This window comes from Triturus cristatus, chromosome 9 (assembly GCF_964204655.1).
Source record: "Triturus cristatus chromosome 9, aTriCri1.1, whole genome shotgun sequence".
Lineage (NCBI taxonomy): Eukaryota > Metazoa > Chordata > Amphibia > Caudata > Salamandridae > Triturus > Triturus cristatus.
The window spans coordinates 571,863,671-571,878,020 of record NC_140592.1 but is presented as its reverse complement, the minus strand read 5'-3'; the positions used below and the strand labels follow the sequence as shown (position 1 = coordinate 571,878,020).

Sequence of the window (14,350 nt, the reverse complement as noted above, 5' to 3'; positions counted from 1 at the left end):
TCTGAATTTGGTAGCCTTCGGGGATTGCGGTGGCGATGACAGGGTCGGAGGAGGCGGTAGTCCAGGTTTCCGTGAAGAAGGCACGTCGGGCGCAAGGGTGTCGATCAGGTCCCAAATCTCTACGGCGTGCCTGTGGAGAGAGCGCATGTTGAGGAGGATGCATGTCAGGGATTCGGTGGCGTGGGCGTCCCGTGAGCCTGCAGCGAACGTGGGGGCCGCTGTAGGTGGTGCAAGAGCGTTGACAGTGTCTGCAGGAAAAAGGTCCGTGAGTGGTGTTTGGAGAGGAGCTCTGGCAGTCAGGGTGTCTTCCGGGGTTGATAGCGAGGAGGGTGGCGGCGTCATATCGGCGGGCCCTGGGAATCCAGGGTTCCTGGCACTGGCCTCGTCGGGTCACGGATGGGCACAGACGGGCTTACCTTTGGCGCATCATCATTATGTAGGGGAGGGACACTCAGCTGGGAGGCGGGAAGCGGGCAAGGGCAGGGGGGAGGGTCCGTGGGTCAGCAGCGGTGAGAATGACAAGGGGAAGAGAGAGGGGCAGGGACAGTGAAAACAGACCGTGCACTGTTAAACAACAAGAACCGGGACAGAAGTTAAACAACAAAAATCGGGCCACAGATGTACAACAAGAATAGGGGCACAATTAAGCAGCAAAAAACGGGGCACAATTATACAGCAAGAATCGGGGCACAACTACACAATTTACCCAATCAAGGACAGCAGCCTCAAACACCAAGACAGGGGGCTCAGCGGCGACGTCGGAGCGTGGGAGCTGCCGGAGAGAGTGCAGGCCTGTGACCGAGGTCAAGGCCTACTAAAGGTACCCCTGCCATGGACAGACAGGTAATCTGAAAGTAGGCAGATTCCACAAAAGATCTCATAATTTTGGCTCCCATTGTAGTACTAATCAAAGTTAAGAGTCCACCTCTTTTATGCCCAGAGGGAGATGGGAACCCAGGGGTGAACACTCAGTAAAATCCATTGACATGTATATTTGTCCATGACCAAGTCTCCTGTAGGTAGACAATTAACTGTGTGTTGATTAAGGATGTCCAGGTTTCATCAGTCAATTTATCACTTGAAACAGCAATGTTGTATGAATTTTGTCTTGTCGCTTATTTAGAGCACTTGCTCTGTAGATGTAAAGGTGTTTTTATGATGCTATCTAACAATCAAACGAAAGTGTGATTTGATTTAACAAATTTAAGTGTATAGAAGCAGGTGCTCTGAGGATGATTCCCATAGATGCCAAGTGTTTCACTTAGAAAATGTTCTAAAATGTGTATGAATGTTCAGAGATGGTCCCATATATGTATATTTCTTTCTGAGGTCCTGTACTTAGAATGTGATTACTTGCATTGCAACACCATTAAATTATTTATGAACAGTATGTATACATAGGTTTGGATTGTCCATAGGAGCTAAACTGTGTAGAAGTATATTCATTTGACCACAATATTTACATCAGAGACTGGTCCAGGGATAGGATAATAAATGTGTGCTAGGGTTTGAGGAACACTTTCCCCAAACTCCAAAAGCACAAGGAAAGCTTGGCATCGAGCTTTCCCACACCTAGAGTTTCTCCAGAAAGACTCAACATTGCTCAAGAACTCTAAGAGGTATCAGGGCAGGTTTAGTTTGTCATTTAAGAAGAGTGGCAACCATTTAACTTTGTATTTTAGTATGTATGTGAGGTACTTTAAAGTAAGAACTGCTGCAGGTGGTATACAGAGGAGGTTAACTGACAGGTACACAATGGATGGAAATTGAAGGTAGGATGCATATGAGGAGGATATTGTGGACCAGAGAGGCAATGAAATAAAGAATTGTAGTGTACAGCCAACTCAAGTAGGAGGCTTGTAATCATGGGAGTTACACTAATCTCTAAAGAATATGAGCACATGAATTAAGTGACTACTTGGGTTTGAGCTAGGGAGAGAGAGAAATGAATGAATGAACTGCTCTGTTCATCCAGTCTTACACTCTGTTTTTATTTCAAAGGAAGCGACATGTGTCCGCCATTTTGGATGTACGCGGCACCTGGAACCAAGCAGTGCGTCAGGAGATTCTGACTATTGTGAAGGACTTTGAGAACAGCGACAGCATGATCCAGCTTCCCCGCGGCCAGGCCTTGTTCTCAGAGATTGTTGTCACAAAGGAGGCCCGATGCGTCCACGTCAGCCTGAATCGTGCCTCCCGTGTTAGCATGACTTTCCTCTCCAGTCTGCGCCGTGGGCCACAGCACCCCCCACGGACGCGGCAGCAAGTGCAATACCAAGACCAAGCAGAATCGCAGATGTGAAGGAAGCCTGGAGGACTCTTTGATAGTGAAGACCCTGTGGCAAGCATGCAGCAAAAATCCATAGCAGAAAGTGACAAAAATTAGCCTTTCCACTGCCTCAATTTTGAATGGTCTATACCCTCTAATTAAAGCAAAAGGTGTGTCCAGTCAAGAAAGTAATGACTCAAGGTTAAGGCCGAAGAGTACACTTTATTGTCATTAACTTTATCATTCACAATAGCTAGCGGCAAATGTTTCCCAATAGGAAGTTAATTTAATTTTTTTTAAACATAATGAATGCTGCTTGAACTTGTACAGAAGCACTGCCATGCAGCAGAGAACATGTGGCAATCTTTTAACGGACTTTTGAAAATGTTGCAGTGCCTGCAGTGCTCCCAAGGCAGCTTAAAGCTTTTCACCAAATCACCTGTGAAGCAGAATAAATGACTTTTAATTTTCTACATTATTTAGTGTATTTTAGGCATCTTCCTGTGCAATTGTCAGTGGAAGGTATGGGTAGTAAAAGCAAACACTTCCTGATACTGGTAAGCAGAAATGAATAGTTAGGGTTTATTTGGAGGTGGAAGGATATTCTGGAGTTGCATTTCGACAGCATGATTAAAGGGAGGAAGTCGTAATATTTTGAGCTATGTATATGCTGGCACCTCACCTCTAGAGCAACAGGATTCACTCTGAAGGTAAAGAGGACTATTTCATGTAGGAAATGGGTTTCCCTGCAAAACGTATGTTGTCCATGTAGAAAGAAGCTTGCATCCTACCGCAAGATGGCAAAAGACTGCTGGAGGAAGGCATATACCAGCAAGAGTAGAAACTTATTTTGGGAGGAGACAGCCTCTCCACAGGTGGTTGTCGCTGGACTCCAGGCAGAAGAAGGATGTTCCAACTGGATTATGATGTGGGTATTCCCTCTGGAGACAGAGACTGGTCTCCTCATTGGAGCAAGGGGCGAATGCTGTTCTAGATAGAAAAGCGAACGGACAGTCAGTCAGAGGGGATAGGTATGATTTGATTGAAAGAATACCCCCTTCTGTTCTGAAGGCAAATATGTCTCTATCTGAGTGAGGGGTTTTCCCCACCCCTCGAGAAGCATGCTAATGGCTAGGCTAGACAATGAAGCATCTGCTATTCTTTCTGCGTGAGTGTTAGGACACAACCATGTTTTACCGAAGTATCTTCCCACCTCATGCAAAAGTCCCTTACATGTATTCTTCAAATCGAGGTCTTTTGTGGAACACCCTGAAGATTACAATATCAACGACACAAACCAGCTGCTTCTATTCTCCAGAGGCTGCTGGCCACAGCGACATGCCATCCACTCACCATCACTGTACCATAGGTATTCATGATTTGTTCAGCAAAAACCTCAGTCCTGTGCATCTGATCTTTCTGATTAACACCATCCTCTCTGTCTCAAACAAGGGTTGTCTATACTTCTTTTCCCAGAAGAAGGGACTTTGAATGAGTTTATAGATCTGGTTTAGGCTCCTACCACCCCACCTTAAAGGTTACATTTGGCTCATGGTATTACTTATTGGGATGCCTACTTTACAAATGTATGAAGACAAGAGGAATGGGATGAAAAAGCTGGTTATCACAAACGAACACGCTTATCCACATGACCATAGTGTGACATTGTTCCTGCGCACCACCAGATCGGTTCTCCTATTTCCGCTCTCCAGAAGCTATGTCCAATTCTCTCTATGCTTACATTTCAGTAATAAAGCAATGTTCACTGTGCTGGCTGACATAGAACTTGGTCATCTGGCATGAACATGTACTACAAGATCGTCACATATCCTGCTCCTAGATTAGACACACTTTCTACTTGTCTGTTTTTAGATCAACATTTCAGCAAGCAGAGCCAGGGCAGGACCCTGAAACCTCTGAACCAGTGTTGAGAGACAGAATAAAATCATGGGATGTAAATTCTTAACAGCTTGGTTCAACTCTTTTGAATTCCCACAAGTTTTTATGAACGCAATTTTAGACACAGTAACCATAACCCATGTGTATGTTTTATGTGAGTAACAATGTCACCATAATTAAAGATGTTAATTTAAAGCAAGTTCTCGTCATTGATTTCTAGTTCTCCTTTGTCCTCTATTCTTTCTCCATATTATGCTCCTGTGGGTGGTTTTGCTGCTGAATAACAGCACACTAGACTTTAAGAATCCTAGGTTGATTCTGCAATTAAACACTGTAGTGTCTTGCGAATTTTATGATGGAACACTTTTGGCTCCTAACAGACTCCATAGAACTGTAAGGTAGGTTTTAGAGCAGAATGCAAGGAAAGTTTGTTTTAGAATGTTGAGTTTGCAATTCCACATAGACGAGTAAAGACATGTAAAATTAAGCCCTGTGTGTGGCATAGTCATTGGCAGGTACCCATTCTGGGGAGGACATTACAACCTGCCAAGAACAACCGTACTCTCCCAGAAAGAATGCCATGTTTTCAAGCAAACTGCTCTTCATGCAACGTGTTGTCGAAATACAGAATCGACGCTTCATGCATGTGAAGTCAAGGTGCAGCTCCAGCTGACGTAACGCAGGTGAAGATAATGGAAGCATTGCAAATAATCTACATATCGATGGTCGAGAACCTGCTGGTCAGGCCATACATAAAGGTATTGTGCTGCCATGCAAGATAAAGTTGTACATTATACGGAGCTATGCTGCAAAAGGCAGTTACGTATTGATACAGGAAACAGCACACAAATCTACAGTAGTCAAATACTAACAAAATATGTAGAAGCGCTGGCTGACACAATAAGTAAGAAAGAAGAAACAACCTCAGCGTCAGGGAAGGAGACTCAAGAAGAAGCACGAGGGTTGTGCTTAATGGGCTGTCTGATGCCTGGAACACAACCAAATCTGCCAGGTGACGGCTCATCACAACTCCAGAGATCTTCAACAAGTGAGGAGGTTCCGATGGAGACCAAGGAGGTCACCATTCCATTGATTGTCCATGACTACTCTGAACCGGTCCAATGCAAAGCCTCAGAAACAGAGAAAATGACTTGGGTTTAAATGGACAGCCAACAGAGCTACACCCTTAATGTCAACAACTCCCATAACTAGTTACCATGCCTCCGCCTTCCTGAAACCACCACTACCTTTTGATTCCACCAAAATGCAAAATATTGGCAATAGATGGACTGCTTGGATAGAGACATTTGATGTTTTCATTGATGCACTTGAAGAGACTGATGACAAAAAGATTATCAAATGTCTTACAAAAGTTGCTGGTGATGGTGTGAAAGAAATCATAAAGAAAATGCTGTAAACTGAGGAAGACATCACATGCTCTCAGATTAAAGAAACACTGAATCTCAAATTCAATCCAGTACCAAACGTTGAAAGATGCATTTTCTGTGAAGAAGGCCAAAAAATTGGTGAAACCATATATGAATTTGTAGAGAGACTCGATACACTCATCAGACAATGTAAGTACAATTAATTTAATGATGAAGAAGCCATGCATCTTAGAGTTATTGATGGATGCTTTTCAGATTGATTCAGACGACGTTTGCTGAGAGAAACTCTTAGTCTGCAGTGAGTGTTGATGGATGCCAAAGCTGATGAGCACGCTGAAAGACAAACTGCTGACATGGCCGCCAGAAGTGCCTAGAGGGAATCAGTCATGAGTGTAAAAAGTAAGCCAAAACAAAAGACTAAAGAACACAAAGTGATGTCTACACATAAAAAGAAGTTATGTTTTAGATGTGGAGATTTGTTTCCACATGAAGGTAAATGTTCCGCCATTTGACAGATATGTAAAGGCTGTGGGAAAGAGAAACATTATGTGACGGTTTGTAAAGTGAAGGAACCAGCAAGTACGTCATGGCATGAAGACAACATGGCCACCAGAACATTCCATAAGCAACCTTCGACGCACACCCACAAGGCCAAGTGAACATATCAATAGAGGCAAATCAACATCTAAATCATTGTCAAACAGCTCTTCTGCCTCAATATCAAGTGAAAGTGAGGATGATGGTTGTGCCATGTCTATGTTTATGTCAGAGAAATTTGTGCATGTCAGACTAGCTGCATGTGAGGAAAAATGTCAGTCAAAGAAAAGTCGACATACCAAAGCCCCAAAGTCATACAAACATTGTCTGAAGATTACATTGACAATAAATGTTTGCTCGATACCTTTCATCATCAAAAGTAGTGCACCGATAAACATAATGCCTGAAGAGAAATACCATGAATTATTTCCATTGCCACAACTTATGCCATTGAAATCCACGGCGTACACAAGGGATGCCTCGACGTTGATAAAAAGTCAAGGCTCATTTGCAGTGACAATGAAAGACCAGAAAACTAAGGTGTAAGCACCCATCCATGTGCTTCACGGTACAGCGTCCAGTCAAGTGCCTTTCTGTTCAGTTTCAGTGCAGCTGCTAATATGGGACCGATTCCTCTGAATTGCAACATGATTGATCACCACAAAATAGTAAGCCAATCTCCATTATTTCATGGTTTAGGAAAGCTTAAGACTATGAAGGTAAAGTTGCAAATTAATGAAGATGTTAGCCTTGTTGCTCAGAGACATAGACAAATTGCTTTTCATTCCAAGAAGCTGATGAAAAAGAACTTGAATCATTACTTAAGCATGACATTATTCAGCTGGGCCGACTCCATGGGTTTTTCCCATAGTAGTAGTGCCCAAAAAGGACAGTGAAGGAATTGTTCACATATGCGTTGACATCTATGAAGCAAACAAGGCAATTGAATGAGAATGACATCTAGGTCAACTCATTGCTGATTTGATAATGCAATAAGATGGTGCAAAGGTCTTCTCTCACCTTGATTTAAATAAAGGTTATCATCAGTTGGAATTCATACGAGATTGCAGGTACGTTACAATGATTTCTACACATTTTGATCTGTTTTTTTGATACAAGAGACTCAGTTTTGGTGTGTTATTGCCTGCAGAACGTATCCAAGACATCATTCAACATGTCATATAGTCTGTTGTGAATGCATTCAATTATAGCGATGACATTGATTTTCTGAGCTACACAGAGGGAGGACGATGAATCTGTCACACAAATCTGTTGTTTAGTTACTGATGCAGGTATGACTTTGAATGTAGACAAGTTCTTTGGCCATAACATTTCAGATGGGGGTATGACACCTGATTCTGCAACAGTACAAGCACTGCCAAATGCTCATCCCAGGATGTTTCTATGAAACATTACCCCCAGGTCCCTTATATCCTCGTCCCATTCATTAACAAAGTGGAGATAACCATCTCCAGACAGAAAAAAAGACCAGAGGAATGCTGGGACCCTAATCCCGCCCCTCCCACTGGGAGTACATAACCATCACTTACCCAGCATTCCGCCTATTCTTTTCTTCTGTCTGTCGACAGAAGTGTGATGTGGATGCTGGTGATGCTCCTGCTGGGCTTGGGCGGCTTTTCTCCTTGGAAGTCCCCGTCTGGCTGCCTGGCTGTTCGGTCGGGGTGTCTGCTGTCCTTCCTCCTGGCCTGATGGGCTTGCTGGGAGGCTGAGATCTTCACTGCCAGCTCTTGTATGCCAGCCGGCCTTTTGCGGCTGGTGCGCCGGCCTCAGCTCTCTTCCGGGTCAAGGGCCACGTCTTCCTGCGTTCAGGCCGGGTAGAAGACACGCTGGAGTTGCTTCCCTGGATGTGTCCGCCCGGCCCTGGCGTCGTTCCTGGTGGTATGCCTTGGGGTTGGGGGGCCTTGTTCCTGTCTCCCGGTCACCTGGCCCCCTTCCCGGGTGAGTACCGCACAGTGGTGGCTGTTTTTCCCCTTCTTTTGCTGGGGGAATTGCCTCATCTGTACAGGGGAGTGTGTTTGAGCACTGGCTGCGAGTCGGTGGGGTTGCGTGCAAGGCAGTCCATCTGGCTATGGCGCCTGGGGGTGCTGGTGTTTGTCCTGGCCTCTGGGCTGCTGAGAGACAGGTTGGCTGACTGGTGCAGTGTCGGGCAGCTTGCCTCTTCCATGCTGTATGCCTCTGTTGTGTTGTGTTCTCCTTGCCTTTCGCACGGTTCACTGCGTCTCCCTGTTCCTAGTTACGGTGGGTTCATTGGCAGGGTCCATGTGTGCCCCTACTGCATTCTCTACCATGCATGGGTGCGCTCCCCTTGCTTCTCTGGGACTGCCCTGGCTATTATTTTGGACGTGACTTTGCTGGCGCGTGCATGTTTCAGAGGACGGAGTGTTTGGCCTGGATTGCTCTGGTGGGTGCTGGTTGTGCCATTGTCGTTGGGGCTGGCTTCACCTGTACTCTGGTTCCGTATGCAGTGCTACGTGGTCGGGGTTACTCCGGCTGCATCTACCTTTCTGTTGCCTGCTTCTGCCAGTTAAATGTGGCTGGTGTGACGTGGCTGGTGCTGGTGTGCTGCCCCTGGTCCCTTCAGGTCCTGTTTGCGCTTTTTCCCTTGGGAGGTTTGTGTCTCAGGTACTTGTTATGGCCTGTGCACGTCTTTCCTGTGATTTGGTGCAGTATTTGTGGCTTATGTACATTGCGCTCCTGCTCTTCTGTGTTCTTTAGTGTGCGGGGCATCTGGGGTTCTGCCTCTGATTGTCTGTTGGGGGCTATGGTGTCCCGGCCCCCTCACCGCCTGGCTATTGCCTGAGGGTTGGTATTTGCTGCCCCCGGTGTGTGTGGTGGCCGGGCTGGTTGCTCCTCCTGCCCTGGCATGGTGGCTGGTGGTGCGCCTTGGGCTGGGGAGTTGTTCATGTCTCCCGGGTGTGTTCCGTGTGGAGGTTCGCCTGTTTTGCTTCATCTTTCCGGTAGTCCCTGGGAGTCTGGGGTTCATGCCCCTTCTGTATGGGCCAGGCTGTTTTTTACTGGTGCTGTGTCCTGGTTGTTGGCGCCTGGTCTCTCTTTTCCATGGTTCTCCCTATCAGGGATCCGCCTGGGAGCCTGGTACGGTTGCTTGGCCTCGTGCCTGTTTTCCGGCCTTTCCTTCCTGGAGGCTCCTGGTCTCGTCTGGTCTCAGTCATTTGGCGGGGTTGGGCCTAGTTGGTGCCTGGGTGGGGGGGGGGAGTCTGCCTGGGCTTTCCTGCTCCTGTGTGTCTCTACACCAGTTGGTCACCTTCCTCGGCCCTGGGTTCTTGCCTGTGCGCTCTCTGGGTTTCATGGCATGGCTCACCGGTGGTTTTTGGCTGCTGCTTTGCTTGCTCGTGTCTGGTGGCCGCTGGTTCCTTTCTGTGCTGGGCCTGCTCGGCTTGTCGTTGCTTGCCTGTTCTTGCTCCTGGGGTGGTCTCATCCTCCCTTGCATGCACTCCTAGGCCTGCTGTTGCCTGCTATTCGCAGGCTTGGTTCTCCCCTGGTTGGGTGCCCGCTTTTCCTGCTTGGTTCTGCTGGATTTTCTTTGGCTGGTGTTGGGCTCCGGGTTTTTGTTGTCTTCCCCGGTTGCCCTGGCACTCCTCCTTCATTGGCCCTTCTTCTGGCCGGCGGTCTTTCCGCCCTGTCTACCCATGGGCTGTGTCTGGCCTTGTTCGTGTCTGTGTGGGGTCCTGGTGTTCTATGCTTTTGGGTTGGCGTGTCCGGGGTTGTCTCCTGTCGCTCCCGGTCTGCCAGCTGGCAGCTGGTTCGGCTGTGCCTCCTTGGTTTCGCTGACTGTGCTGTGGCTTTTGTGCTGGCTCTGCGGTGTGTTTTGCCTGGCGTTCCCGGTCCCGTTTCCTGGTGCTGGTGTCCTGACTTGTGTGCTCCCTGCCTGTTGGTTGGCTGGTCCCTCTTCTATCGGGTCCCGGTGCTGGCGAGCTTGGGGTGTTCCTGCTGTTTCAGCTTCGTGGTTCTGTCTGGGCCTGTCCGGTGTGAGTCTGTCGGTCGGCATGCCCCCAGCCCTCCCCTGTCGGGGTGCGGTCCTGTGGTGTTTTTCTTGTCACTTTTCAGGTCTACCCTCCTTGCTGCTGGTTGTCCGGGGCCTGGTGCTGCTTGTGCCTCTGGCTTCTCTGCTTCCTCCGGTTCCCGGTCTGTTGTTTCTCTGCCAGGGCTCTGTTTTTCTTTGGCTTTTGCCTCTCTTTTGTTTTCGTCCGGCCTGCTGCGTGGCCTGGTGGTTCTGTGCCGTGGGTCTCTGTTGGCCTCCCTGCCCTTTGCTTTGGCCTGTGCGCTGCGTGGGATTCTCCCGGGTGCAGGGTGGGCCGCAGGGTCCTCTTGCCTGGGGGAGTCACTTTGCTTCGGCCCTGGCTTCCTGGTTCCTTTTTGCATCTGTTGCCGCTGGTTGGGTCTGTTTTATTGTCCTCTGCCCTGGTGTTTTTCCCCTGCTGCTGCCCACCCTTGGTGCGTGCTGGGCCGTGGTGTTTGTGTGCCTGTGTGGTCTGTTTGGTTTCTGTCCTGGCTTCTGTTGCCTCTCTGGCTTTGCTGTTTTTTGGGGGTTCGTTTTCCCTCCCCTTGGGGCTGGGGGTTTCTGGGTTGTGGCCATTGGTACTGTCCTGCCCCTTCCGGGCCTGAGCGGTTCCGAGGTGTTGATCCCTGATCTTTGCTGGCCCCTCTGTTTTTTGGTCGGCTGTCTGCCTGGTGTCTCAGGGGGCGTCTCTGGTTGGCTTGTTCTTCTGCCATTGTCAGGCCCTAGTTCGGTTGCCGCCTGGTTCCCTGTGGGGTGTTTGGCCTCCTGGGGTTCTGGTCTCTAGCTCTTTCCCTGTCCTTTTCTGTTTGGTTGCAGTCTGGCTGTCCTGTCCTCCGCCTGCTGGCTCTGTGGGCCTTGTGGGGCACCGTTGCTGGGGTTGTATTCCTGTTTCCCCGGCTTTCTGGTGTGTGCCTTGGCCTATGCCGGCTGTTGGCCTGCTCCTGGGCTCTCTGTGTGGCTCCTCCTCCAGGGCTGGGTGCCTGTGGTTGTCGTCTGGCGGCTCTGGTGGTTGGTGCTGGCTGTTATTTTCTGGGTCCTGGTCCTCCGCTGAGGGTTTTTTGGGTGTTTTGTCCTCTGAGCTCTCTGGAGGCCGGTTCGTTCTGGTTGAGGGGGGTGCTGGTGCCTTGGTGGTGCTTTCCTCCTTCCTGGTTTGGTCTGGGTGGTCCTGCCCTTGTGTATTCCTTTGGGTTGTGCCTGCGCCTTGTGGGCAGGCCCTGGTTTCTTTCCTTTTTCTTGTTCAAGTGTGGTTGGGGCTTGGTCTGTGTCGGTGCTGCCGCCGGTCCTCTGTGCCTCCCTGTTGGTGCTGGGGTTGTCAGCCTCTGTCTGGTGGGTTCTCTTGGCGGTGTCCTGTTGGGGCTTCATCTTCTCTGGTCCGCTGCGGTCCTGGTTGTCGGTTGCTTTGGCTCCTGTTTCCCTTCTGGGGCTTTTCCTCTGGGGTCTCCTTGGGGTGCCTCCTTTTCGGCTTCCTTTTTTGGCCTTGTCACCTTTTTGGCATGCTTTCCTCCATTTGGCGGGTTGGGGTTTCCCTTTGGTTGGCCTGGGTGCTCTATTTTCGGTTTCTCTGGTTGGCTGCCTCCTTGTTGTGGCTGTCACCTTCTGTTTTCCTTGGTCCTTGTTTCTGGTCCTTGGTTGTGTCCCTGCTAGCCTGTTCTGGCTTGCTGGCCTGTTGGGCCACTGGGGTTCTTCTTCTTCTGTGGCCTCCTTGCTGTCCTTTTGTTGTGGGCGGCCTGTTTTTTTGTTGTTTCTGTTTGGTGTTTTCTCCCCCTTCCTTGTTTGCTCGGGGGGGGGGAGCTTCTGGTGTGTGCTGGCTGCCCTCTGTGGGTTGTCTTCTTCTTTAGCTTGGTCGTCTCCCGTTTGCTTGGTGGGTGCGTTCCTGCTTTGGTTGGGTGCTTTCCTGTCTGGGTGCCCTGCCTGTTGTTTCCTGCGGTTCTCCCCTTTGGCTTCCCTTGGGTTGCTGCCTTTGGGGTGGTTTACTGCGTGTACTTGTAGGTTTGGAAGGCCGGGTTTTCAGCTTTGGTATTCTCCACTTTTTTAATGAAAGGGACGAGGACATAAGGGACCTGGGGGTAATGCTCTATTACTTGCCAGTAATCTTCATTACTCTGGGTCCCGTTGTCCTCGCCCCACCCTCCCTCCCGGACGGTGGCCATCCTGTGGGGGCTTGGTAGTTCAAGCGGAATGCCTCTGCAAGGTCAAGGTACTCCATCCAGATGACTGAAGCCTACATTAATTTAATTGTGAAGTCAAATACGCCAACTGCTATATCTTTAGCCCAGATCACCACTGCCATGAGCCATGACAGTGACATGTTGAAGTTGAAAGATATAATTAGACATGAGTCATTGAACCAACACACTTGACCTCTCACCAGTGATGTTTAATGCCGAGTCTGGTGGCTCAGTGGACTGAGTCCACCACAGGGGCCTGGGATTGACCTAATGGTCACAGGTTCAAATCCCAGTAGGTCCATTCAGCCTTTCATGCACCGGAGGTCGATAAAATGAGTACCATTGAGTTGGGTAACTGTTGGACTTGGCCCTTTTTGCAGGGTCATCCCTGAACTTTTTGCCTTTGTCTTGGTATTGTTTCTGACCTGGTGTTGGGGGTTTTAGGACTCTGGGCACTTGATCACTGCTGTTCAGTGTTAAAGTGCATGTGCTCTCTATGGTAAATGTGGTAAGATTGGTCTACACCGGTTTGGCGTATTTAATTTACCTATCAGTCCCTTGTAAAGTGGTATCTCCTATACCGAGGACCAGTAAATTAAATGCTACTGGAAGGCCTGCAGCGGTGCTTGCGCTACTCACCAAAGTAGCCTTTCAAACCTGTCTCGCAGTATACTGCTGCTGTGACATGGTACATAAAGTGGGTGCCACGCCTGTGCCTCCCCTTTTACTGCATATCAGTCACCCCTAAGGTAGGCCCTAGCTAGCCCTATGGGCAGGGTGCGCTGTAGCTAAAAGGCAGTGCCGTGACTGTGTGGTATGTCCTTGTAGTGACAGACAGCCATTTTAGTTTCTCACTACTGTGAGGCTGCCCTCTCATAGGAATGCATTGAGGATTCCCCGATGAGTGTTTCAGTGGTAATTCCTGATCTGAGAGGAGTAGTGTGATCAAGTTTGGTATGTTTGCAATACTGGTGATAACTGCTGTGTGGTGTTGTGCACAGATTTATTATCACTATTTTAGAAATGTCACTTTTAGAAGTGGCCATTTCTGTGTGCTATGTGTCTTTGTGCCTGCCTGTAGTGTATTGCATGTCTGGCTCTGGAGTGACAGAGACTGGGGAGGTGCAGTGGTTCCAGAGGGGCTGGGTGAGTCAGCGCTAGGCTGAATAGGCCTGATCTGCATTTGGAGTAGGGGGAAGAGTAGCCACTGACCCTGAATAGGTCTGTGCCTACCTTACACAATGCTGGCTCCGCCCCCTGTGGTGTGTCTGTGGCCAGGACCTACACTATCAATGGGGACTGTTGTGCACTTGTTAAGTGCCCCCCAGAACTGGATTGGACTGGGTCCCAAGTCCTGTACCAGGCCAGAACAAACAAGACATGTGGTATAGGTATTGGGGCAGTGATCCCATGAAGGTGTTGTGCTTTTTGTGCTCACGGTGGGCTGAAGCTGAAGTACTGCCAGAGGACTGCTGGATGCCTGGAGGTACCGTCGCCGGGGACTGCCTGCTGCCTGCTGGGTAGCTGAGAGGACTGCCACTCTGCTAGGGGACCCTGCATGCTGGACAGCCTGGGCCCTGTCCTCTGCTTTTGCCAATTACTGGGGAGGAGCGAGGCCTGCTCCCAGGTTGTATCTGGAAAGTGGGAGACTGGCTGAGTGCTGTGTTTCCCCCTCCTCGTGAGGAGGTGTCTGTCAGCACTGCGCTAGGAGCGCTCCGATTTCTTGGTGTGCTGCAAGGTGTGGTGATTGCACCCCAGAAGCGTGTGTGGCACTCTACAGTTTTTTCTGCTGATGGTTGTGCAGAGGAGAGCCCAAAGCCGACGGAGACTTTGCTCCGTACCTGTGCCCGAAAACTGGAAGTCAGGCGAGGAGCACCTGACCTTGGGCGGGGCTGGGCGGTGGAAGCAGCGCTAGAGGAGGAAGCCAGGCAGCAGTTGCCTGGCTGTGGGCGGGGCTCCCCGAAAGGTGGAGGAGAGCCCCATGTGTCTGTTCAACGGAGACGGAGCCTCGCAGGAACATCAAAGTCACAGGACTTTCGCCTGTGGTAGA

At 49.4% G+C, this 14,350-nt stretch overlaps 1 protein-coding gene across 5 annotated transcripts in view; it reads left to right on the top strand.

The window, feature by feature from the left end:
* EXOC3L2 (exocyst complex component 3 like 2) overlaps positions 1-4,363 on the top strand; it is a 619,764-nt gene extending 615,401 nt beyond the window's left edge. For all 5 annotated transcript variants that reach the window (XM_085625593.1, XM_085625589.1, XM_085625592.1 and 2 more), the window contains exon 12: positions 2,002-4,363. In XM_085625593.1, the coding sequence (XP_085481719.1) occupies positions 2,002-2,302 (301 nt within the window). In that variant the 3' untranslated portion in view covers positions 2,303-4,363. The remainder of the gene's footprint in view (positions 1-2,001) is intronic.
* Positions 4,364-14,350: the final 9,987 nt, after the last annotated feature.